Below are 27,871 nucleotides of genomic sequence, written 5' to 3'. Positions count from 1 at the left end.
CAAATGATTAAAATAATTTATAGTAAGATTCCAAAAACATCCTAACCCTTTTAAGAATATCTGAAATTTAAAAATAAGATTTGGATTAACCCTGATAACTATCTCACAAGGTCTTCTAAGAAGCTTTATAATTCCCTTCCTCTTCCCTCAAATGACTTTAGGAATGCTCTTCACATTTCTGCTCCTACAGCATCTTCATTTTGGCCCCTGGCCCAGTTCTTTCCTTGTTTCTTTTTCTTTGATCTAGGCTGTGACTCACTGAGTATATCTTTTCTCTGCTCCTTTGCTGTTTCAATCTAAAGTCCAACTCACCTTCCAGTGACACATTCACCCAAGTATACCTCTTGAAATATGAGGTGACAACAAAGGAGCTGGACTGACAAGAACCCTAAGCCACTAAAGTGTCTATATGTGCTCATTCTCAATCAGGTGTTGGTTGTATAGCAGACTCATCTCCTCATAAAACATCGTTAATATACTCACAACTTTAAAAAAAAAAAAAAAAGGGAAGAATGTTGACCAAAAATGCTGTTGGAAATTCACATCTATGATAACATTAATGATGAAACAAAAGAACCAAGATGCCAAGGCAAAGAAGAAAGAAACAGCTTAGAGAGGGGCATATGATTTACATGTGAAAAATTGACAAAAAGGAGAAAGAAGAGACTCGAACAGTAACATCTTACTGGATTACTGGCATTACTGGAATGCCCAAAATTAATGAAACAAATGTCTTATCTCCCAGAAGAGAGAATGCTTGCACTGAGCTTTTCAGAAAAACCCACTAGCAGTAAAGTTCAGTCTCATTGCTAGTAATATTGTCTTTCTCACTGGATAAAAAGAGCTAAGCTTGCCCTTTACAAAACAACTTCATGACCATGTTGTACAAGTACCAATCTATGTGATAACTGGATTCTCCCCCTCCCCTTAAGGAACAAAGAGACAATTGCCTAAAACCAAAGAAAAATTGTCTATGGAAATAAGAAACTGCTATCCCTTCTATGCTCCAATAATTATTTCTGGTTTAATGCAAATGGCTCTTCCAGAAGCCGTGTCTTTGAGAATGAAGGCCAATCTAGCACATAGTAAGTTGCTTTCTTCGATGACTTAGATGACAGGGTAAGATTACAAATTTATTCTCAAATCTCTAAACAGATCCATGCAAGAAGATTTTTTTTTTTTTAAAGGCAAATGGTTTTAAAGAACTCTTTTTTTTCCAAACCTGGGTCTTGCAAACTCAATACGAGATACAAAGATGGAGCTATATTTACTTAGGCTTTGACATAATCAGTGTGATCATTTCAGAGTAGAATTTCAGGAGAAATCAGTTTAATTTTTTATATGATGGCAGAATCTGCAACTCTGGGATACTCATGTGGCATTTCACCTGGGGAGACCAACAGAAATAAATTTTCCATTGCATCAAATAATTCTTAATGAAACATAAATGCATCCTGAAAAGGGGATAATGCCCCAAGCATTACTAATTTCTCCAAAATTCTCAAAAGTCCCTTTTCCTCCTCTTGTCCAATTCCCAACATGACTGTAGGAGATAAGAAGTCTAAAAAGCCCAAATGCCACACAGAACAAACTTTAATAGCATTTCTCTTTTTTGATTTCTATGTTGTTTCTCCAAAAGTGAGATTTCGAAAGAGAGATGCTTACTGCATATCCTGATGTGAAAGAAATAGCCGTTGTGCTATGATTTAAAGAACAATTCCTCTGGGGATTAAATACATCTAAATCTAAACTGACAAAAAGAGAACTAAAACTAATGCTGAGGGTTAGGACACTCAATTCCTGTTTTAACATTCATTTTAGTTATCTTATGAAAAAAGAAACCACTGAAGGAATTGGGGACAATTATGGTTACGTTTCTGAAAAAATTCAGTCATATTTGAGCAGAACATATTTTAAATGAAAAAGTAAGATTCCGTATAGACATCAAAGCATTGATCCAATGAGATAAGAGCTGTGCAATTATTTCACAGAAAATTACCAAAAGACAAGAGAAAAAAGATTAAAAACAAAAACCCAAATCCAACCCTTCTTTAACTATCTGCCATGAAAATCTGCCAATAAAAAAAAGTAAAAAAAAAAATGAAAGCAATCATTTGCTGTAAAGGAAATGTCATGAAACAGTATATGTTTTCACATTTCAGATGAGACCCAAGGGCCTACATTCTAGGCTTATATTTGTTTATATGTGCAACCTTTCTTTCAAAAAGGTTGGTAATTTGGGTGTAAAGACTCAGAAATATGATTAAACAAACTATGAGGAAAAAAGTCTTGGTTTTCATTATTTAGTTCAATTTAAAAGAGGTTAAATGTTTTATGTTGGCCATTGGTACATGGATAAAAAGTTGGTTAGAGTCACAGTTTAATGAGTTGAATGCTAAAGTTCCCTTTCTTCACCTTACAAATGGTCTTCCATAGAGAACCATTTATATCTTATTCACAATATACAACTTAATGATTTTCTTCTGTTTTTTTTTTTTTTAATTTTTTTTTTTTTCAATCAACAAAAGTCTGTTTTCTTTTTCTCCTACCAAGTCCCAGGGTTAGGGAGTCAACAAAAACAAAACCTTCATAACAAATATGCACAGTCCATCAAAACAAATTCCTACACTTGGCCATTTCCAAGAAATATACATCTCATTTTGTACTTGAGCCTATTACCGATAAATAGAGTATTTCATCTTTATTCTTCTGGACTCATGCTTTATCAATGCACTGATAAGAGTTCGAAAAAGTCTACTATGTCATTATTATATAAAGTGTTCTCCAAGCTCTGTTCACTTGACTCTTCATCAGTTCAAAGAGGTCTTCCCAATTTCCTTTGAAACCATCAATTTTGACATTTCTTATGGTGCAATAATCTTTCATTACATTCCTACATCACTATTTGTCTAACTATTCTCCAATAGGAAGATAATTTCTTAGTTACATATATTTGGTTACTATGAAAAGAACTACAATTTTATATATATGAGTTCTTTTCCTTTTTTTTTTTTTTTTAAATCCCTTGTAGGGTATAGTCAGATATGCAAAACATGCTTAAATAAACAGAATTATGCCAACTAAATACTCTTGAATTTTTATTTAGTAGCTCTCTTTTGGATGAAATGAGAGTACAGGTCTAGTAGAGATAATATTGGGTCCAAAGGTACAAAGAGTTTAGTAACTTTTCAGGCATAGTTCCAACACTTTTGTAACATAGCTAGACAAATTCAATTTTACTGAGAATAATAATGAACGTTTATCCATAGTGCTTCCAAAAGTTATCATTTTTGGGGGTCAACTTTGCCAATCTAATGGTTTTAAGGTGGAAACTCAGAGTTGCTTTATGTTACATTTCTCAAATTACTAGTGATATGGAGCATTTTTTTAAAAAAAAACATGGTTACTGATAGTTTGAATTCTTCCTTTAAAAACTATTATCTTTTGATCATTTCTCTACTGGGGAATAGCTTATTCTTATAAAATTTAATTTTCTTTTTTCTCAATCAGAAAAAAAAAGCTGCCTTTTCTCTTTTCCTCCCTCCCCCCTTGTCTCCCTTCTAAATGGCTAAGAGAGAAGAGCTCTGCAGTCACTGTATGTGGGTAATAATGGCGCTTTTACTTGTCACTGTGCAAAGCCTGTTAAATATTTACAACACAGACAGCAATAGCTAGTTCTAAACACCCAGTTGTGAGTTTGAATTTTTTTACAAATAAATCTATGACAAGTTTTCCCCCGCAAAACGCCAAAAGACTTTACTAACAGCTTCAAGAGACCTGGCGGGTCCAGAGGAGCAGTTATGGGCCATCTGGTGATTACTTATTATTATTTATACAGTGTTGTAGACATACACACAGATGTGTTATGAATCCACACACAGAGAAGGTTCTAACAAGGGCTGCAGACAAAACGTTACTGCTGAGCAAGTCAATCTGCATTAAGGAAACAATGCTAACCAGGCAAAGGAAGCACACTGGCCATTTTTTAATCTGCTGCATCAGCTGGAAGATTATGTTTGGGAGAAAAAAAGCATGAAGAACCAATTATGATGAAGATATCATATAAGTAAATTTGGCGAATATAAGATTTTGTAACAGTAGGAAAAAAGGGACAGGATCACAGATCTGGTAGGTAACTAAAAATTTGGTGTATTGGGAAAAGGGGATGGAAAACACCCCCTCTGCTGGTAGGAGATTTGAGGAAAAGACAATGAATTTCATCATTTTTATCAGGAAATCCCTGATAAAAACGGTTTTTGGAGTTGCACTCAAAATGTTGTGCTGTACCCATAGATAACAAGGGATTCCAAAAATCAAAGAAGCAAACAACAAGCAATTATTAAATTCCTATTATGTTATAGGCTTTTACTAAGCACTGGGGATACACAAAGTCAAATAATTCATACTCTCAAATAGCTGACATTCTAATGGAGGAGGCAACATGTACATCTATAAGTATATTCAGAGAATATAACAAAATTAAATCATGAAAATTTTGGAAGGGGGGACATTACAACTGTAGGGAGATTGGAGGGAAGAGGGGAGGGTCAGGAAATACTTAATGTATAAAGTGGCACTTCTGTGGAGTTTTAAAGGAAAACCAGGGATTCCAAAAGGCAGAGGTAAACAACAACTTTCTGGGCATAGGAGACATCCAGTACAAAGGAGACAAAGTCAGGGGATTAAGTGTTCTATGTGAGAAACACAAAAGTAAAAAGTGCAGGCAAAAAGATTAAAAAGGCAGAAGACCAGGTTGTGAAGAATTTTAAATACCAGTATTTATAACTGATCTTAGAGACAAAAGGCAACCATTGCAAATACTATGTATTATCCTGCATTTTAGGAAAAACATTTTGATGGCTAGGTGGATGATAAAGATAGATTAGAGTGAAGAAGACTTGAGAAAGAGAACTAAATTAGAGAGTAAGTCCAGTCCAGAGGTTATAAAGGCCTAACCTAGGGTGGTGATTGTGTAAGCAGAAAAGAAGAGGACATACATAGGCGATCATGTGGAAAAGGAATCAAGGGAAATGTAGGTTACATAATAGATAAGAGCATTGGCCTTGAAATCAGGAGGACTTGAGTTCAAATGTGATCTCAAAAGTAGTTAACAAGATTTGGCAACTGGTTAGGTAAATGGTGTAAGAGTGAAGAATGACTAGAAGGATGGTGGTGTTCTGTAGTGTCAGAAAGATTTGGAAAAGCATAAATTTGTAGGAAAGATAAGTTCTGTTTGGGATGCTGAGGTTGAAAACCCTGTAAGATATTCAGTTTGAAATGTGCAACAGGCACTTTGTGATATATATTGGAGCTCAAGTAAGAGAGTAGGACTGTGTAAGTAGATTGGGAATTTATATTTTTATATATATATATATATATATATGCCTAGAGATAACTGAATCTGGAGAGCTGATGACATCACCAACAGAGAGACTATAAAGAGAAATGAGAAGGTCTGTGACCTTAGGAGTATACCCATAATTAGTGGATATGACATAGATAATGATGATATAGCAAGGGAGACTATAAGAGATCCAGACAGGGAGGAGAACTAGAATAGAACAGTGTTATGGAAAGCTAAACACCCATTAAGAAAGTGGTCTGCAGTATCAAATGCTGTAGAAAAGTCAGGAAGGATGAGGACTGAGTAAAGATTATCAAATTTGATAATGAAGGAAAGTTGCCCATTTAGAAAGAGAATAGTTTCACCTTAGTTATAGGGATAGAAAATCGGGACAAAAGAAGCAAAATATTAGGAAATGATTAAATAAAGGAATTTCAGAGTTCTTGAGCATGGAATCAAAGCACTGATTCTTCTCTATTTCCTGGGCATGATTTATATAGCTACATATGAACTTGCAGGTAGGACTAAGGAAGAAAAAAATTCACCTAATTTGCTAAATACCTGACCCTCAAAAATAAATTGTGTTCCACAGAAACTAAATCTATCATCTTATGATCCTACTAGAAGTTCCAAAGGACACATGGCAAAACTACCACATTGGAAAATAAAAAACTTGGGTTCTGTCACTTGGTCTGCAGCTGAAATCACTGGCTATTTTTTAGGCAAAATGCTAACCTTCTCTTAGTTTTCCCCATCCCAGTCACCACTGCCTATTTCCATCACAGTGAGCATAAAGACTGAAAAGAGATATCTACAATGCTCTTTAAACCAAGGAGTAGTTAAATAAGTTATGGTACATGAGTGTAATAGAATATTGTTATGATGTAAAGAAAGGATGACTATAATGATTTGTATGAACTGATGCAAAGTGAAGGAAGAACCAAGAAAACAATATACATAATAACTACAACTATGTAAATAAAAAGAACAAAGCAAGTGAAAATAAATATTAAATTATGAAAAGTTTGGTCCTGAAGAAGAGAGGAAAAGAAGATTAACTTCCTGTCTTTTGGGGAAAGTGAGGGGGGAGACAGAGGAATAGGTACATATGTGGAATACTGAGCATGTAATACTTTTTCAATGTGTATTACTTTTGCTGAACTTTTCCCCCATTTTTTTGTAATAAATTTGTAATTTGTAATAAAGGATGTAAGGATGAGAGAGGAGCAACACACTGGGAAATATAGGTGATGTAAAACCAACTTAAAAATCAATAATATTTAAAAAAAAACATAGTTATAGAACATTTTGTGTGTTCCAGAAAGGTGATGCACAAACACACTATATTATTACAGAAAAATAAGGTTAACATTTGGCCTAATTGAGTATTACACAGTGTATTTTCAGCTGCTTGGCAGCATGCAAACACTCTTACCAGATGGGGGCTGAATGAATTATTGAATAGACCATGAATTATTAAATAAAAGATTTGAAATGTGTGATGGTTTAGGAAAAAAAAAAAAAAAAACTCTTGGTGGGGTAGGGGGAGGGGAAGGTAGGGAAAGAAAGCTTGCTTTTGTTTGGTGGAAATTGATCTCACCTGTCAAAGTCTATAAATACTTCTTACATCAGAGTTGACAGATTCCCAAAGTCAGGTTCACATATATTCCTTGTGATGCCCAGTATTTTTTGTGTAACCTCACTTATATTTTAATGATAATAAATGAAAACTTAAAAGTAAGTCCAAGTCACTAAAGAGAAGAGGGACAGGGTTCCCTTTTTTTTTTTTTAACCTTTCCAAAAGATATTTGCAGATCCTCAGTGGTATTTATTTAGGGTTCTACCTGAAGCTAGGAACCAATACCCCATTACAATATACTGCTTTATCCCCTTTTTTGTTTTTTCTTTCCTTGAAATCTATTTGGCAACCAGGTCCTACCCTGATTTAAACTGTCACAAACAGCATCCATTCAGCAAAACAGTTACTTTCCTTCAATACCACTCAATTTAAGGAGTCTAACATAAGAAATTAAGAATAGGCTCCAAATCAGGATTCCTTGTTGTTTTTTAACCATTCCAGGGGAAATCTGCTAAAAGGACAGACTTTCATGTTTACAATCCCACAGCACTACTTTGCCCCACTCAATGTGGTGAGAAGGGTCTAAGATAATGGGGATCATCTCCATGGGTCTCTGTTACACAGGCTATAAAACATATACCTTTGTGGCATACCAGAATTTAACCAATCATAGGCGATATTTGTTGCTTCGTATATTACAAAGCAATAGAGATTTAAGGGATAATGTTCACAGTGGCAGAGTATATGAAGCAATAAATGGCTTTGGAGGTTGGTTAAATGCCAAGTGAAGCCAGGACTACAGTACCATAAACATTATTCCTATATATGACAAGATAAGGAGTACAACAAGCTGCCCCCTATCCCACTGCTACCATTGTTCTTGGCCTTGAAAGAGATTAAAAAAAAAGTCCAGAGGGCTATGATCTGACATGTTTCATGGTACAGTTATTGATAGGCCTCTAGTCTGTTTCCAAATTACTCTGAGGCCACTCTATAGAAAAGATCAGGTGGTAGTTATCCTTAGGGAAAAAAAGCCCATGTCAAGTCTGAACATAAGCAATGATCCAAAGGTCAATCAGGATTTTGGCCCTAATTAGATACAATGGCAGCTTGAATGATGCAGAATGGTTGTGACAGAAACCCTTTGTTCAATGATGATAATGGACTAATACTAATAATAGTCCTTCAGTGGCATCTCCTTAAAGGCCCGTTGCAAGTGAAAAATGTGTTCCCATATTTAGAGAAGCAGAAAAGTCTTAGCAATATGTTGGTAGTATACTTAGCCTATTTTTACAGGTACTCAGATCAAAACAAACAACTAGAGAGTCAGAATGTCTGTTTAAAGCTGCCTGGCCTGGATCATATCTGAACATAGGGAGCTAAGAGTCTGATAGAATCTACTGACCTGTTAAATTTGGATCTAAATGTAAAAAATTACACATATGAAGGATGCATAATAGACAGACATATAATTACACTTATATAATAAACTACCCAGATGAAAAATCTTAATTTCAGAAATAGGACTTACAAATTCTTGCCTTTACTTACTTTACAATACTTTCACATTAATATAATTTCAGATAGCTACTTCCCATAGATAACATGAATGATTTAGGAAGTTTTTCCATATTCATGGAACAAGAGAAGTCTTAATTATATTCTTATTGTTTTATAACACTAAGGCAAAGCAACATCATAGTTCCGTTATTATATATAGATGGCATTCTCTAACACATTTAGAAAAAACTAACATAGCTTACACCTAACAAATCCTTTGCCAATCTGGCATCTGAGGTGTTGTTTGCCCTAACAACAGTACTTCATTCTCAGGAGACACCTCCATTAACTACTCCTGGTACTTAACTCCACTGAGAGGTATTAACCACAATACTGCTTTCCCTAGTTCCTTTTTGTAAAGATGAAAGGTCCTGGAGGATACAGTGTGTGGAAGAACTCAGTGAAGGGAAAGCACACATACACAAAATCCTATCACCTGTCTTTTAAGACAAGAATGTAGACTGTACGACCTTCAGCAGCATCTTTTCTAAAAGTACATGCAGCACATTTAGAACTCAGCTGTGTCACATTAGACTTACTGTTGGGAAGTAGATCATGAACAGAATCCAAAAATAACAGCCATTAAAGACCTAGCAACCAAAACATGTTTACGTATCCACCGAAGGCCCAGCAGTTTTGATTATATGGTGGGTAGCAGACTCTTCTAGTCTATTTTAGGTAAATTTTCCTCTCACCTTCTTTCAAGATTAATCTATGGTAGTTCCTTAATACAAGGGTGAACGGGAAAAACTCTGAGAAAATAATAGTGAAAGACAGTAAACTCTGGTGGGTACAAATAGGCAACTTCTATGGATTTTTAAATAATTTGTCTTCTGATTTGAAAACTAATCCAATTGTTTGAATGTTTTTAAAACTTTCATTCTGTCTTGATAAACATCCCCAAAGTGTCTAATGTAATTAGATTAAATGTAATTAAGAATATTTAATAAAATAAAAAAATACAACGAAACATAGAAAATGTTAATATTGGTTTTTTATATCAAAAATGGCCACAGGAATCCTCATGCACAATTTAATTGTCCCTGTTTCTACTAAATCTTGACACCAATGCTCTATAGTCTCTAAGGCAAAATGCTTTAAATCTATTTAAACATAAAGACTATTTCTCCTGAAGTTTAAGTGGTCTCTGTGCTATGCTATATAGGAAATATAGGAATAGGGAATATGGACTATGTTCAGTTAGATGGCTTCAAAGTGACCCCTGTCTTAGAATTAAGGTATGAGCCATACATCTGGTTTTCTTTTATTCTTTGCTTTGAAATCTTTTCATGATTTCATATATCTGGAAATAAGCCTATGGAAAATTCTAAGAAACTAAAAGAGAGTTTGCATAAGGAACTATATTCTCACCTGAAGATAAAGTTGATAAAAGTTCTGAAAGAAAGATGAATCAACTTGTTTTCCTAACATCCCTTGGAGCATTGCTATCCTTTTTCCAAGAAATGAGCAATCAGAATGGAAGAGAAGGTTAGTTAGTTGTCCTTGTTTTCCACACTCACTTAATCACTGGAAAATAAACCTTTTATACCCAAGCTGGAAGTTTTAATGAAATATGACAATCAAAATACCAGTGGAACATTAATGACACAGGAGAGAGTAACAAGGGAAGGCTACTAGTGATAACAGCTAACACATAATTCTTTAAAAGTCACAAAATATACTTTCTCCATAGCACTCAGCCTTCACTCCATTATCTGGGGAAGCAGCTCCTTCAGAAAAAAAAGTCAGCCATCCTCATCAACTATATTGCCACCCATAGGCCCAGGCAAACCAACCTAGCTGAATCTAGCAGGAATCAGCAAGTTCACTACCACTACCACCACCACCACCACTTTGACTACCATCTCCCCTCAGATCTGATGGAGACAACTTAGTACCTGAAAACCTTGGGAACAGCAGTGTTCTTCCAACCACCAGATTGATTCTCTACTGAAAAAAATGGCCAAGTACCCTGAACCCAAGTCTTTGGAATAGCAATGTTTTTCTAGCCTAGCCCTCACAGCCATCATCCTGAGACGCAATCCCTCCCAAGGGTCAGTCTGGCAACTGCTCCTGCAGGTGTTACTGCCATAGCTACCAAAGACCCAGAAAGGAAAGTTCTTGACACTGGTATCACTTTCTATGTGGAAATGGTATGAAAGAAGAGGTATGATCATCTGATTTGCTGATGCACTCTAAGGAGCATGGAAACTCTTTATATGATTTGTAACTGAAAACTTCCACTGGGTTGTCTCCCCCATTAGAATGTGAGAGCAGGGACTTACTTTTCTATTTGTATCTCCAGCATTTAATAAATGATTCACTGATTCATTCATTCCATAATACAATGAAATAGAAAGAGCAAGCACTAAATAGTATAGTATTACTGGTAGGTAGGAGATCAGGAAGGAGGCACAATAAAAAGTGTGCCTTTGTTTTATCCATACCACAAATCTCTTGTCTCTGAGAGAAAAAGATTTTTAGAATATCAATTTCAGTACTACTCTTTTTCTTAAAAAAAATAACAACAATTTTTTTTGCTCTAAATCTAAATTGATTAGAGAAATGCAAATTGAGACAACTCTGAAGAACGCCATTCACATCTCTCAGATTGACTTAAGTCTGTGTATCCCAAAGAGATCATAAAATAGAGAAAAGGACCTACATGTACAAATATGTTTGCAGCAGCAAAGAACTGGAAACTGAGTGGATGTCTATCAGTTGGAGAAGAGTTGAATAAATTATGATATATGAATGTTATGGAATATTATTATTCTATAAGAAATAATGAACAGGATGATTTCAGAAAAGCCTGGAAAGATTTACATGAACAGATGCTAAATGAGTAAACAGAACTGGTTCTTGCCTAAACCAATTATTTTTGCAGTTCTATTACTCCTCCAAAAAGCCTGGGTGATGCTTTGCCTTGTATACCTAGTTTCTGTTTTATTACTGAGGGGGTTGGGGGGGGGGGGAGGATAGGAGGTGTTTATGAGGGGTTAAACATGTGCCTTGGTCTCCTGTCCTCTTACCTTGGTCACCTTCCATTGGATCTATTTCAATCTATCCCTGTCTTTTCTAAAATGCAGAATTTATTCATTTTCCAGTTTCTAGCCACTACAAACAGGGCTGCTACAAACATTTTGGCACATACAGGTCCCTTTCCCTTCTTTAGTATTTCTTTGGGATATAAGCCCAATAGAAACACTGCTGGATCAAAGGGTATGCACAATTTGATAATTTTTTTGGGCATAATTCCAGATTGCTCTCCAGAATGGTTGGATTCGTTCACAACTCCACCAACAATGCATTAGTGTCCCAGTTTTCCCGCATCCCCTCCAACATTCATCATTATTTTTTCCTGTCATCTTAGCCAATCTGACAGGTGTGTAGTGGTATCTCAGAGTTGTCTTAATTTGCATTTCTCTGATCAATAATGATTTGGAACACTCTTTCATATGAGTAGTAATAGTTTCAATTTCATCCTCTGAAAACTGTCTGTTCATATCCTTTGACCATTTATCAATTGGAGAATGGCTTGATTTCTTATAAATTTGAGTCAGTTCTCTATATATTTTAGAAATGAGGCCTTTATCAGAACCTTTAACTGTGAAAATGTTTTCCCAGTTTATTGCTTCCCTTCTAATCTTGTTTGCATTAGTTTTGTTTGTACAAAGGCTTTTTAATTTGATGTAATCAAAATTTTCTATTTTGTGATTAGTAATGGTCTCTAGTTCATCTTTGGTCACAAATTTCTTTCTCCTCCACAAGTCTGAGAGATAAACTATTCTATGTTCCTCTAATTTATTTATAATCTCGTTTTTTATGCCTAGGTCATGGACCCATTTTGATCTTATCTTGGTATATGGTGTTAAGTGTGGGTCCATGCCTAATTTCTGCCATACTAATTTCCAATTATCCCAGCAGTTTTTATCAAATAATGAATTCTTTTCCCAGAAGTTAGGGGCTTTGGGTTTGTCAAACACTAGATTGCTACAACTGACTATTCTGTCTTATGAACCTAACCTTTTCCATTGATCCACTAATCTATTTCTTAGCCAATACCAAATGGTTTTGGTGACTGCTGCTTTATAATATAATTTTAGATCAGGTACAGCTAGGCCACCTTCATTTGATTTTTTTTTTTCATTAATTCCCTTGAGATTCTCGACTTTTTATTGTTCCATATGAATTTTGTTGTTATTTTTTCTAGATCATTAAAATATGCCCATCAATTGGAGAATGGCTGGGTAAATTGTGGTATATGAATGTTATGGAATATTATTGTTCTGTAAGAAATGAGCAGCAGGATGAATACAGAGAGGACTGGCGAGACTTACATGAACTGATGCTAAGTGAAATGAGCAGAACCAGGAGATCATTATACACTTCGACAACGATATTGTATGAGGACATATTTTGATGGAAGTGGATTTCTTTGACAAAGAGACCTAACTGAGTTTCAATTGATCAATGATGGACAAAAGCAGCTACACCCAAAGAAAGAACACTGGGAAACGAATGTGAACTATCTGCATTTTTGTTTTTCTTCCCGGGTTATTTATACCTTCTGAATCCAATTCTCCCTATGCAACAAGAGAACTGTTCGGTTCTGCAAACATATTGTATCTAGGATATACTGCAACATATCCAACATATAAAGGACTGCTTGCCATCTAGGGGAGGGGGTGGAGGGAGGGAGGGGAAAAAAATCGGAAAAGAAACGAGTGCAAGGGATAATGTTGTCAATATAAAGTAATCATTAAATAAAAATTTTAAAAAAATAATAAAAATAAAATAAAATAAAAGAGGATAAAATGCAGAATTCAGAAAAGAAACCACTAGTCCCCACATAACTGACATTGTCCCTCTATACTTCAAGCCATCATCTCCTGAGCTTTTTTGGAGGACATATTACACAGCAGATTGAAACTTCTACCTCACTTGGACAGATATTTAGTAAATGCTTATTATATGAAAGGCAATGAGTAAGAGATACAAAGAAATAGTCCTGGCCCACAAGGACATTCTATTCTACTCTAGTTTGTAGAATATATACCGAAAAATAGAATACAAAGTAATTCAAGAAAGGCAAGAGTACCAGGAACTAGGGGCACCAGGGAAGGGCACATGAAGGATGAAAGACCTGAGGGAGCTCTGAAAGAAGGCAAATATTCTGAGATGTGAAAATAAGTAAAGAATACATTCTAGGCCCAGGGGCCACTCTGTGAGAATTCATAGAATAGCAGGAATAGAACACGAAATCCTGGTTATGAAAAATGTAGAATTCATGAATCATATCCAATAAATACTGATTAATCCTCTCCTGTGTGCAAAGTAGAATAGTAAATGGAGGTAGCCTCCTAACTCAGACATAGACTGATTTTGTAAACCTATATATAACTAATAGTGTTACAAGTCTAGATGTAAAAACAAAGAAAGAAAACCGTTCAAAGCACTATGTGCCACACAAACACATTGTGTGTATACTTGTGCCTGAGGTACAAGGATATATTGAAAATCAATCCTTGCTCTTAAGGGGCTTACATTCTTTTTTTTTTTTTTATGGGTAAATTCCAAAGTTATTTTTAATTTCAATTAATATTTTTAAAATACACATACAACAATTTTAACATCAGTTTCATCTTGCCACTCTTCACCCACCACTAAAATATCAAGTCATTTGATAATTATACAGTTGTAGTTATGCAAATCACTTTCAAGGGGCTTACATTCTAATAGGGAAATATAACATGTAAAGCAAGAAATATATCCATGCTATTAACAATAACTGGCATTAAGTTAAACTGGCATTTAAATACTTTATATCCATTATCTCATTTGAATTTCACAATAGCATTGTGAGGCACAGTTATAATTACAGATAAAAAAAACTAAGGCTGAAAGAGGTTACTATGCCCAGAATCACATTGTGAGTAAGCATCAGTGATAGAAGGATATGAACAAAGGTCTTCATGACTCCAACTCTAGCACTTTATTCACTGTACTATACTGTCTTCCAAATGATAATTCCAAGAGAAAGAAGAAAGAAGTAACAACTAAGGGAAAAGGCAAATTAGCTAGCCTTGAAATAAGCTAGGAAATCCAAAAGGAAGAAGTTAAGGAAAAGTTCATTCCTGGAAAGAGGTATAGGCTATGTACAATGAAAGATGGGGGTATCATTTGAGGAGCTATATGTAGGCCAATTTGGCTGGAAACCTGAGTGAGTAAGGAGAATATGTCGTAAGCCTGGAAAAGGAAGCTGAAGCCAGATTGAGAAGGGTTTTAGACACCAAACTGAGGAGTCTGTATATTGTCATAGAGGCAACTTCAAAGCCATTAAAAGTTTTTATGAAGGAATGACATGGTCAAACTTATGCTTTAGGAAGATTATTCTATCAATGGAAGGGAGAAACAGATTAGAGAGAAAAGGTAGAGACTAGAAGACCAATTTTAAATCCTAGTCCAGAGGAGAGGTGAAAAAGATGGTAGCTATATGAATGAAAAGAAGGGGACAGTAGAAAAGCTATTAAGGCAGAAAGGGGGGAGGGGAGATTTAGGAACTGATTAGATACAATTTGAGGGAAAAGGAACAAGTGAAGATGACCTCAAGACTGGAGGTTTACAACCTGATGCTCAGGAGAGGATGCAATGAGTGAGATTTTGAGATAGTTTGGAGTTGGAGGAGAAATAATCCAAAAGCGTATTAGATAAGGAAAGTTTGAATTTTCAGGAGAGGCCCAGGAGGTAGTTGATGAAAGATTGGCATTTACAAGAAATTATGACTTAGTATATAAATTTAAGAGTCATATGCTATTGCTTCCTTCATCTTATCATTTGGCCCAATATTTTGACATTCATTGTCTTAACCATCTCTCCCATCTTACCTGCAAATTTGATAAGCATATCTTCACTATAAAATACTGACAGAAATGATGAGCAGAACAGGCCCCAGGACAGATCTAAGGGACAATGACCTTCTTCCAGGTTGACATTTATTTCATTAATGACTATTCTTTGGGTCCAATCATTCAAGCAACTCTAATTTCCCCTAACTGTATTATAATTTAGGCTACATCTCTCTATATCATTCATAAGAATAATGTCTTTATCAGATGCTTGCTTAAAATCCAGGTAAACTGTGTCCATAGCAATCGCCTAATCTAGTCTAATGAACGTATCAAAAATTAGTGAAAAGGTAGAACTTATGCTGTTCCTTAAATATCATCTCTACTTTCCAGGTCACAGATCATATTGTTAAAACTGTGCTCTAGAATTTTGCCAAGAATGCCACCTAGATAACTATTATGGAGTTTGAAGCCTCCATCCTCTTCCTATTTAAAAAAAAAACCCAAGACAAATCTCTTTGTTCCAAATTTAATATAGAACACAAGGTATTAAAACTGTGAAAATAAACCTGTAGTCCAAAAGAGATAAATTTTAAATACAAAGCAAAAGAGGAAAAAAAAATTTCAAATTCATATACAATTTGGTATATTTTCTAACCGTGTTATAATAACAAAGCAGACTCAAATGGAATTAGGGGTATTACTTATGATCAACAGGCAAGTCACATATCTTCCCTAGGGCTCATCTATGAAAGGGGATAACAAAATTTATAATATCTTACAGAGTATGAAATAAGATACTAGATTTAAAAGGGCTCAGCAAACTTTGAAGTGCTACATAAATCTAAGTTAACATTATTTTTAAGTAGGATATAAAGAAAACAGTTTCTCTACATCATTATATCTTTAGAATTTCTCTATACCATTATATCTTAACCTGTTGTTAAGAAGTATCACAGTAGTTGACCACATTAAATTTTTGCTTCTTGAGAAAAAGTTACAAGGAACTGAATAGAACCTGAGATCATTTAGAGGTATTTCTTGCTTTATGAATGAAGCATTTGTTATAGAATTAATTTCCATGAAACAAACTCAAATTTCCTCCTATTGAATTATAGAATTGTAGACTTTAGAGCTGAAAGGTCCCTCAGAGAACATTTTTTAATAAAAACTAAAGATAAAGTGTCATGGAAAACAATCCCCCCGAAAAGTCTGAATTGATGGCTTTTTCAAGGAAAGGGATCAATACTGATATACTCAACAGAACAGTAAAAGAAAAGTTTGTGCATTCTGTGAAACTTTGGAAACTCCCCATTACTCACTCCCCTCCTTAAATAACTTAAAAATTCTGCAACTTCTGTAGATATCCCAAGTTCACATTTACATGACTAGAACTTGGTTATCCTTGATATATGTATTACTTAATGAGCTATAACACATAAGAAGGGATATAAATAGGTTTTTGTTTCTCTTTCCTTATCCTTCTGTGGCACGAGAGAAGTAGAGGGGAAAAAAAAAAAATATGATCTAAGAACAGAAGTACTATAAAACTAAAACTTAAAAAAAAAGTATAGATCAGAACATCATAATTTAGACATGTCTACATTATTAAGTGGTGAATAGAAGCCTACACAAAATGTATTCTGGGTTTGGCTGGAAAATGGCAGAGGGATTCTGTAGGCAGTATATAATGTGTATGTATGTATGTGTACACACACACACACACACACACAAAAAAAAAATATTTGTGTATTTATATATACAAATCCTTGATGGCTGTACTAGATACCTTTCACTAATGGTTCCTTCTAAGCTTATGCAAAAAAAGTCATGTGTTTCTCCCTTCCCTCCCCCCCACCCATTTACTGAGTTCAAAATAGACATTAGTATTTTGGGGTATACAAATGATAGCTGCAATCTCAGTTGCCCCTTAAAAATATGCTAGGTGGTCTTATGTATCTCCTAAGGGGTAGAGGGAAAAAAAGTCTTTGAAATTTCCAAACTCTCTTTGTATTCAGATGGCCAGTCTCAGAAGCTTAAAGGGAGGACAATGTTTTTTTCCCCTGCCTTGTGTTGGGAAACAAACACCAGTAGAATAATAATATGGAAGAAAGCAAGGCAGATTTCATTACAGTAGAGTGCCTACACTTCCTCATAACTTGGATTTACACACTGCAAATCCTCTGATCTGATTACCTCCAGTGATCACGTAAAATACCGGCTTTAAACTCTTTGCCTTAGTGATAAAACAGCCACTTTGATTCACAACGAGACATTCACAATAAAGTATATTGTAAACGTACCTGTCCACAGCCCGGGGCATTGCACACAAACGGTCTGTCGTCTCCCATATTTCATATAGCTGAGCGGAGCTGGGGAGGGGGAAGGAGGGGGAAAAAGTTATTTTAAATACACTGGGGCACAAAAAAAAGTATTACAAAAATATCAAGCCTAGAAGCAGGTGTTGTAACTAGGAATGTAATCTATCAAACACAGGCTACTTTGAGGGGCCCCAGAACCTGCTAGACATGTGGCATGTGTTAGGTACCTCAAGTGAAACTGGTGATTAGGAAAATGTAGGTTTAAATGGTCAAAGAATTTTAAGCCTTTAAAAAAAATTTTCCCCTTTCAAATATAGAGCATCACCCCACACTCACACACATTCGACCTCTCCCCGCCCCCCCCCCCCCCAGTCAGACTGCTGAATTACAGCCAGTGCAGTTTCCCATGTCGATAAATCCACTGAGTGCCTGATGCACAAGCCATATTTCTGACCTAGAGAAGACCAAAATTTGTCATTTAATTAATTAAGGGATTATAGGAGGGGTGCTCCATTTTACAAGGCCATAATCTGGCTCCCCGGTGTATAAACTACGAGGCTGTTGGCAAGGGCCATTTATCCCAGATTATTGCCAAGGAAAACAAAGCACCCATCCTATTGGGCTGCGTGGGAAATTATTTTCATTAATACAAAAATAAAAACAAAAACCTTTCCTCCCCACTGGGAGCCTCCCTCTCCCCCTACCAATTGTCTATGTCAAATCAGGCAATATCTGTACCACCCCCACCCCCATTCTATTTATGGCTAGGTTTTAAAAAGCAGCAATAAAACAAATGTCATTTCTTTGGGGGTTTACTGGGCAAATATGTTCCGGCTGTTTGTGCTGCTCCTGGCCAGAGTTCCTGGGCGGCTCTGCTGAAGCCAACAGATGTGCACTGCTGCAGGGGAGAACCAAAATGGCCCTAAAAGGAATCACCAATGTCCCCTCTGCTCCTTAGAAGAAGCTAACATAGCTAATATGAGTTTCTGCTTCTCTCTTTCCTTTAAAAAAAGTATTCAAATTGAGTCTTGAAAAGTTAGTTGAAATTCCCAAACTGACAAAGAACAGCAAATCTAATCCTGAAATGTTGTTGATGTTTTTTATATCCTAGCTAAGAACTAAATAACTGAGGTGAAGTTAGACTGAAGCTGGAGGATAACATCTACTGGAATAGATTTGAAAAGGATAAAAAATATTTTGAAAGAGTGAGGAAGCAAAAAAGAACAAGAAATATATTAGAGTAAGCTTTCAAAATAAGTATTCAGGGATATTCCCTGAAAGAAAACAGAATTTAGGTAAAAAGGAAGCACAGGAGGGGAGGAGGGATGAAGAGAAATAGAAAGGAAAGGAAAGAAAGAACTATATCTAGAACTATATATGTATATAGGAAGGGTCACTAGGTTTCAAATTTTTAATTTGATGCAGAAGCAGAATGTCATGTCAGACTCAGGAAGGTTCATGTAAGTTCAACATTTGTCAGTTTCCTGACCATGAAGCCCAGTTTAAATATCAGAGGATAGCTGAGTAACATCTCTCTTACTCTCTTAAAGCCGACTCTGGGGGAAACTAGGCTTTTGGGCTGTTTGATCAGTAAATCACACAACAAATAGAAGCTTTAAAATGTGGGGTGCCAGATGAAATAGAAATGGTTTCTTGGTCATCTTTCAGTGTGATAGGAACAGGGTCTAACTGAGGGAAACCGATGCCATACCACTGCTGTAATGGAATAGTGCCTGTATGTACATACGTGTACACAGATTTATACCACATTTAGCCAGGATAAATTGCTTCAATAAATTCTGTTCCTAGGAGCAGCTAGCTCAAGCTGATGATTGGGTACTAGGAGAATGAGAGCTTCATTCTTCTTCACACAGCCTCAGGACAAGAAGATTTTCTGGTTTGTTTGTTTTAAACATGTGAGGATTTTAACACTTTCTGGAACCATAACATGAATGTGAAAAATAAATGTAAAGACCAAAACCAATTTTAGAAAGTAGCTATCGTCTCTGGGGGAAAAGAAAAATCCTTATTGCTGATGCTTATAAGAGTTCAATTTGAGTCCCCTGTCCTAGAATTTCTATGCTCAACACCAGTATCAAATGGCTAGTGTTCCTGTATTTCAACTAGGCAGTCCTGTTGCTTACTCTAGACAGGGGAATATAAACAGTATACAATAAAAGTTTAAGGAGAAGCACTGAACAGAGCACCAGAAATCAGGACTCTTCAACCTTTAGCGTGATTCTAAAATTTGGAGATATCTGCTCAGTTTTGCAGGGGGAAGGAAGCAAGGAGGATCTGTTTCTCTAGCAGTGGAATGGGAACAACCTCAGTTTAAGGAAGTGATTTGAGATCCTAGAACAAAAACCAAGTAAGATAGATCATAGAAGATAGAAAAGCCCTACGTTTTCAAAAGCTCTGAAAACCAGTTATCATAATTAAATGAATAACCACTAGAATACAGGTGGGGGGGAGGGGGGAGGAGGGCAGGTGGAAATACCCTCTGGGAAATCTGAAAAATGATTTCTTTCCAGTTAGAACAGGAGTTCTAAATCTGGGGTCCATGAATAGATTTCAGGAAAGCATAGTTCCTTAAATAGGAAAAAAAAAATCTTTATTTTCACTTACCTTTAATAGAAATTAAGCATTTCCGTCAATTATTTAAAAACTTTCATTCTAAGAAGGGATTTATAAACCTTACCAGAAAGCCAAAGGAATCCATGACAAAGGGAAAAAATTAAGAACCCCTGGTCAAAAAGAATCAAACTTTTTCAACATTATTTTTTTATAGAAAATGAAAAAATATGTTTTGTAACCAAAAGCAAAACCAAAAAACAACCTGTGAGAAATCATAAAAATGTACATAGGTACACACTTGAATGACTTTCAAAAATTAAAATCAAGCAGCCAGTGAATCCATCTGATTAATTTATTGATTCCTTTCCACTTGGCCACTTATTTGCTATGTCATAAAAGGAGATCACAATCACAAGATCTTTAATGAGTATTAACAATTACTCTTAAATTATTCTCTCATTCTTACCTCTCCTTTCCTAATTCCTCTATTTAATTGTATTGTATTTAATTGTAATTAAACAAATAGGAGACACTGCACTTTGAGAAAACTACAGCTAACACCCAATTTATGTTCTCAATTTCTCCCCCCTCCCACTCTATGTCTTCTGATGCAGCTGAAGAAATGCTTGTTGCTTCTTTCTAATATTTAAAATAAAACTAATTACAAGTCAAACTGATTCCTTTCCATCCCTTTCAAGAAATATCCCAACACAACACATTTCTATGGTATAAATAGACGGAAACAGAGGGTGAAATCCTGATGAATAATGGTGCTGCCACTCACTGAAATTTAACTCACAACCCATTTGTAACTGCATTGCTTGTCAAGCAGATCATGTGTCTAGGCACTGCATTCACAGTCTGTCGTCTGCCTCCCGATTTATCCTTCACACAGACTGAACTCAAAACATTTTACAGAGCTAAATAATAAATGACAGGAGAGGGAGACACACATTAAGAGGCACCGAGTCAGAGAGAAAAGAGGCTTTCAGCCTGGATCTTTAGAAGCAGAAAACGAAGATGTACAAAAAGGAAATCCTAAGAGGGCTATGTCCTCAGAGAAAGTTCTTTTCCTAAGTAAAATCAAAATGCACAAAGTGATAGTGCAGGACAGCTTCTCAACTTTTATTTTGTGTCACCAATCCCTTTAGCAGTCTGCTAAAACCTATGGATGCCTTCTTAGAATAACATTTTTAAGTAACTGAAGGAAATGCTAAAGCAAGTAAAAATATAGATGCAATTTTTTTCTCTATTTGAGGTCACAGACCAGAGATCTCTCAGATTTTAGGATCTAAGAGACCCTTTAGGATCCCTGTGACACAGAAAATGAAGAGAAAAAAATTAACTGAATATTTTGAAAAAAGCATAGAAAGAAAAAAAAAAATCACAATAACTCCCCAAAATATTTAACTCCAAATGAGGAACAAAATCGACACACAAACTTATCCAGGTACCTATTTCTTTGGGTTCCTAATGATAAAAACCAGTGGCAATTCAGACAGGAAAATTCAAGATATAGTTGCCAACAGAAGCAGAAGGGCCCAAGCACCATAAAAAACAAAGTTCATTCTTTATTTGTAAGGGATTTGAGGGAATGGCTAACCATTAGATGACCAGAGATTTCTAAAATATTCTTGTAAAATAGGTCTTTCACTAAGAGTGCTTAAAAGAGTAACAATAATAGCCGTCAGTTAACAACATATCGTATATTAAGGTTTACAAAGCACTTTACATTTATTACATCATTTGATTAAAAGAAAACAAAACAAAGCTTCATTTACAGCCATCTCTGAAGTAGGCAGGTGGGGAACACCTCTAGTTTGAGGACTATTCAGGTCCCTTGTTGCAGCTGCTATAGCTCCTAGGGCCTATCATCTGGCAATTATACTGTCTTCAAGTACTTCTAGAGGACAAACCAGGATGAAGTGTCAACAGTCCTAGTAAAAGGTTGGAAGGGAAAAAAGTTCAGACTAATGACTGCAATTAGATTTTTGGATTACCCAGTTTGTCATCATTTAAAAATCATCCAGGAACTCTTATCTTGCTCTTGTTTTCTTAGCCATTGGCTCCATTTCCACGATAACAGCTGATACTTTAGGATCTATAATCATTTTGTGAGGGAAAAGAGGAAGGGAATCTTTTCTGCTTTTCACATTGGTCAATTGTTTATTGCATCGAGAAAGTTACTCCTGAATATGTTTCTGTCAGGGGAGGAAGCAGGAACATGGAAACTTTTATATGGAATGAAAGAATAAATTATGAGAAACAGATGAAGGCAATACTTTCAGAGAAACTTGGGAAGATTTGTATGAATGGTTGCAAAGTAAAGTGAACAATATGAAGCAAGCAATTTGTAAAGGGCAATGGTAAATGGAAAAACTTCCAAAGAATTAGGAATTCTTATCAGTGTAATGACCAAATGTGATTCAAAAGGAATAAAATATGCTACCTACCAACAGAGAGAGAGGCGAAGGAATCAGTGCAGAATAAGCAAATAATATTTTAGACAGGACTAATGCAGAAATTTGTTTAGATTGATTGTGTTTGTAAGTTTTGTTTTTCTTGGGGCAGGAGGTCAGAGGTGAGATGGGCAAACTTTTGATAATTGAAAAAAATAAAATATTTTTAAAAATAAATTGTTAACAAAAATAAAATAAACTATTATGATTCCTGTAACCAAAGCATAGAAGTTGGACACATCTATCCAACTCTACATCTTGCCCACTCCTGAAAAGATGAAACATGTTTGCCTCCAAAGCAGCTCTGAAACATTTTTACAGTCAAAGGTTCTGATAAAGGCTTCATTTCCAAAATATATAGATAACTGACTCTAATTTATAAGAAATCAAACCATTCTCCAATTGATAAATGGTCAAAAGATATGAACAGACAATTGTTAGACGAAGAAATTGAAACTATTTATACATATGAAAATATGCTCCAAATCATTATTAATCAGAGAAATGCAAATTAAGACAACTCTGAGTTACCATTACATACCTGTCAGATTGGCTAGACTGACAGGGAAAGATAATGCGGAATGTTGGAGGGGATGTGGGAAAACAGGGACACTGGTACATTGTTGGTGGAATTGTGGACACATCTAGCCATTCTGAAGAGCAATTTGGAACTATGCTCAAAAAGTTATCAAACTGTGCATATCCTTTGATCCAGCAGTGTTTCTACTGGGCTTATACCCCAAAGAGATACTAAAGAAGGGAAAGGGACCTGTATGTGCCAAAATGTTTGTGGCAGCCCTGTTTGTAGTGGCTAGAAGCTGGAAAATGAATGGATGCCCATCAATTGGAGAATGGTTGAGTAAAATGTGGTATATGAATGTTATGGAATATTATTGTTCTGTAAGAAATGACCAGCAGGATGAATACAGAGAGGACTGGCGCAATTTACATGAACTGATGCTAAGTGAAATGAGCAGAACCAGGAATCATTATACCTCAACAATGATACTGTTTGAGGATGTATACTGATGGAAGTGGATCTCTTCGATGAAGAGATCTAATTCAGTTTCAATTGATCAAGGATGGACAGAAGCAGCTACACCCAAAGAAATAATACTGGGAAAGAATATAAACTGCTTGCCTTTTTGTTTTTCTTCCTGGGTTATTTATACCTTCTGAATCCAATTCTCCCTGTGCAACAAGAAAACTGTTCGGTTCTGCACACATATATTGTATCTAGGATATACTGTAACCTATTCAACATGTAAAGGACTGCTTGCCATCTGGGGGAGGAGATGGAGGGAGGGGAAAAATGGAACAGAAGTGAGTGCAAGGGATAATGCTGTAAAAAATTACCCTAGCATGGGTTCTGTCAATAAAAAGTTATTAAAAAAAAAAAAAAAAAACAAAAAACCAAAGCAGCTCTGAAAATGGATACATAGGGCTTGTAAAAAGACAAGAGAAAAAAGAACGTCAAAAACATTACAACACGTAGAGAGAAAAACTTGTGGGTTTGGGTGCATAGACTAGAGAAAATATATTTGGAGGTGTGAAAAACTAAAAATATTTGCAAAGTTATTTTACTTAATTTACTTTTTATTTCAAATAAGTTTCATTGATGTCTTTTGTTTTAGCATCAAGTCACAGCTGAGTATATATTCCCCTACAACTTGGATATTTAACCCTCACAGGAGGAATTAAAGATAGCTAACTAAAAGCTACTATCCAAAGATGTCTGATTACACATGCAACATTCTGCCCTCAAAACCCCCTGCTTCAATGCCAAAGAGAACCCTGCCACCTTGGGCAAGTCACTTAATCCATTTGTCTCAATTTCCTCATCAGTAAAATAAGGGTAATACTAGCACCTACCTTCCAGGTCTGCAGTGAAGATCAATTGACATAATAACAATAAAATGTTTAACACAGCACCTGGCTATAAAAATATTAGCTAGCTGTGAAGAGAATGGATGTTTGAATATCTGTATTCCAGGACCATTACTGATTTTTCAGTCACTGTGAGTTTACTTTCTTCTTTTGTTCATTTATTTTGTTGTAGTCATTTTATATGCATTTCTCTAATGATTCACTTATTTCACTCTATCAATTAAAACAAATCTTTGCAGGTTTTTCTGAATTCATCATTACTTACTGTACAATAATATTTGATGACACTGTCATTAAACTTGTTCAGTCACGACTCAATCTATATCCATTTTGTTACCTATTCCTTGATACCACAAAAAAGTACAATGAATACTCTGGAGTGTGTGTCTTTCTGTCTTTGAGAAAAAGGTATAAACATATTTTATAAGACATTGCTATTATAAAGTCCAATCCCTTTAAGGAAATGGATGAATTGTGTTCTAAGAGAATCTATTAAAATGAAATTCAATAGGAACAAAAATAAAGTCCTACAGTTGGATTAAAAAAAACAAATGCATGAGAAGGAGGTAAGCGAAGAATGGTTAAACAAAACTTCACATAAAAAAATCCAAATTTTGATTATATTAAATTAAAAAGGTTTTGTACAACAAAATCAATGCAGCCAAGATTAGAAGGGAAGCAGAAAATTGGGGGGGGGGGGAGAGGAGGATTTTATATCCAAAGGCTCTGATAAAAGCCTCATTTTTAAAATATATAGACAATTGACTTAAATTTATAAGAATACAGGCCATTTTCCAGTTGGTAATTGGTCAAAGGAGAAGAATAAACAATTTTTAGATGAAGAAATTAAAGCCATTTCTAGTCATGAAAAAATGTTCTAAATCATTATTGGTTAAAGAAATGAAATCAAGACAACTATGAGGTATTATCTCACACCTTTCAAATTGGCTAAGATAAAAAGAAAAGAAAATAGTAAATGTTGTTGTAGGGGATGTTGGGAAGCTGGGAAACTAATACAGTGTTGGTGGAGTTGTGAAATGATCCAACTATTCTGGAGAACAATTTAGAACTATGCCCAAAGGGCTACAAAACTGTACATTCCTTTTGATCCAGTAGCATTTCTACTGGGTCTGTGTCCCAAAGAGTTCATAAAAAAAGAAAAAAGACCCAGGTGTGCAAAAATGTTTGTGACAACCCTTTTTTAGTGGCAAGAAACTGGAAACTGAATGGATGTCCATCAGTTGGGGAATGATTGAATAAGTTATGATATATAAATATAATGGAATATTATTGTTCTATAAGAAATGGTCAGCAGGATGATTTTAGAGAGGCCTGGAGAGACTTACATGAACTGATGCTAAGTGAAGTGAGTAGAACCAAGAGAACATTGTACATAGCAACAAGAAGATTATGTAATGATCAACTGTGATGGACATTTTCAACAATAAGGTGATTCAGGCCAATTCTAATAAATTTATAATGGGGAGAGCCAACTGCATCCAGAAAGATGACTATGGGGACTGAATGTAGATCACAACACAGTATTTTCACCTCTTTTATTATTGTTTGCTTGCATTTCCCCTTTACTTTTTTTCTTTTTTGATCTGATTTTGTTCTTGTGCAGCAAGATAAATGCAGAAATATATTTAGAAGAACTGCACATGTTTAACCTATATTGGATTACTTGCTATTTAGGGGAAGGAGGAAGAGGAAAGGGAGGGAGAAAAAATTTGGAATACAAGGTTTTGCAAGAGTAAGTGCTTTAAAATTATCTTTGCATGCATTTTTTTTTAAAATAACTTTTTATTGACAGAACCCATGCCAGGGTAATTTTTTATAGCATTATCCCTTGCACTCACTTCTGTTCCAATTTTTCCCCTCCCTCCATCCCCTCCCCCAGATGGCAAGCAGTCCTTTACATGTTGAATAGGTTACAGTATATCCTAGATACAATATATGTGTGCAGAACCGAACAGTTTTCTTGTTGCACAGGGAGAATTGGATTCAGAAGGTATAAATAACCCGGGAAGAAAAACAAAAAGGCAAGCAGTTTATATTCATTTCTCAGTGTTATTTCTTTGCGTGTAGCTGCTTCTGTCCATCCTTGATCAATTGAAACTGAATTAGATCTCTTCATCGAAGAGATCCACTTCCATCAGTATACATCCTCAAACAGTATCATTGTTGAGGTATATAATGATCTCCTGGTTCTGCTCATTTCACTTAGCATCAGTTCATATAAATTGCGCCAGTCCTCTCTGTATTCATCCTGCTGGTCATTCCTTACAGAACAATAATATTCCATAACATTCATATACCACAATTTACTCAACCATTCTCCAACTGATGGGCATCCATTCATTTTCCAGCTTCTAGCCACTATAAACAGGGCTGCCTGCCACAAACATTTTGGCACATACAGGTCCCTTTCCCTTCTTTAGTTTCTCTTTGGGGTATAAGCCCAGTAAACACTGCTGGATCAAAGGGTATGCACAGTCTGATAACTTTTTGAGCATAGTTCCAAATTGCTCTCCAGAATGGCTGGATGTGTTCACAATTCCACCAACAATGTATCAGTGTCCCTGTTTTTCCACATCCCCTCCAACATTCTGCATTATCTTTCCCTGTCACTCTAGCCAATCTGACAGATATGTAGTGGTATCTCAGAGTTGTCTTAATTTCTTTGCATGCATTTTGAAAATAAAAAGCTATTAAAAAAAAGAACTGCAGTTGTTTAACTTATATTGGATTACTTGCTGTCTAGGGGAGGAGGAGGAAGGAGAAAAAATTTGGAACACAAGGTTTTGTAAGGGTGAATATTGAAAACTCTTTGCAGTTATGTTGAAAAATAAAGTTATTATTATTATTAAAAAAAAATCTAGGGAACAGGTAGCCAAAAAGGATATCACAGTCTTAAACTACATTAATAAAATATTAATGTCCTAAACAAGGGAAATAGTTTTTTTTTTTTTACTCTGACCTAATAACATCAGATGATTTATGTTTAATGTTGCCAAGGAACTGAAAAACAAGATCAGGGATGGTGATCCAGCATGAGATACACAAAGAGATATATATCAATACTATCGAGACCTATTTAAAATTACTGACTTGACAAAAATTTTGTTTGTTTAATTTGTTCTCTTTGATCTCAAACAGCAGAACTGGAAGCATGTATAGAAGTAAATCAGCCTTCAGCTAAATGTATGAAAAAAATCTCTTAATAATTACAGCTATCCAAAAATATAATGGGCTATCTTGGTAGACAAGGATTTTTCTCTCATCACTGAAAAATCATC

At 35.4% G+C, this 27,871-nt stretch overlaps 1 protein-coding gene across 5 annotated transcripts in view; it reads right to left on the bottom strand.

Annotated features, from left to right (window-relative positions):
• LOC127538067 (cyclic AMP-dependent transcription factor ATF-7) overlaps nucleotides 1-27,871 on the bottom strand; it is a 92,036-nt gene that overhangs the window by 50,618 nt on the left and 13,547 nt on the right. For 4 of the 5 annotated variants that reach the window (XM_051961557.1, XM_051961560.1, XM_051961562.1 and 1 more), the window contains exon 2: nucleotides 17,635-17,703. In XM_051961557.1, the coding sequence (XP_051817517.1) occupies nucleotides 17,635-17,682 (48 nt within the window). In that variant the 5' untranslated portion in view covers nucleotides 17,683-17,703. Of the gene's footprint in view, nucleotides 1-17,634; nucleotides 17,704-27,871 lie in introns of those variants that run through there. The other variant, XM_051961561.1, reaches the window with a different exon arrangement.

This window comes from Antechinus flavipes, chromosome 5 (genome assembly GCF_016432865.1).
Source record: "Antechinus flavipes isolate AdamAnt ecotype Samford, QLD, Australia chromosome 5, AdamAnt_v2, whole genome shotgun sequence".
NCBI classification, from domain to species: domain Eukaryota; kingdom Metazoa; phylum Chordata; class Mammalia; order Dasyuromorphia; family Dasyuridae; genus Antechinus; species Antechinus flavipes.
This window is presented reverse-complemented; position numbering and strand designations above follow the sequence as displayed.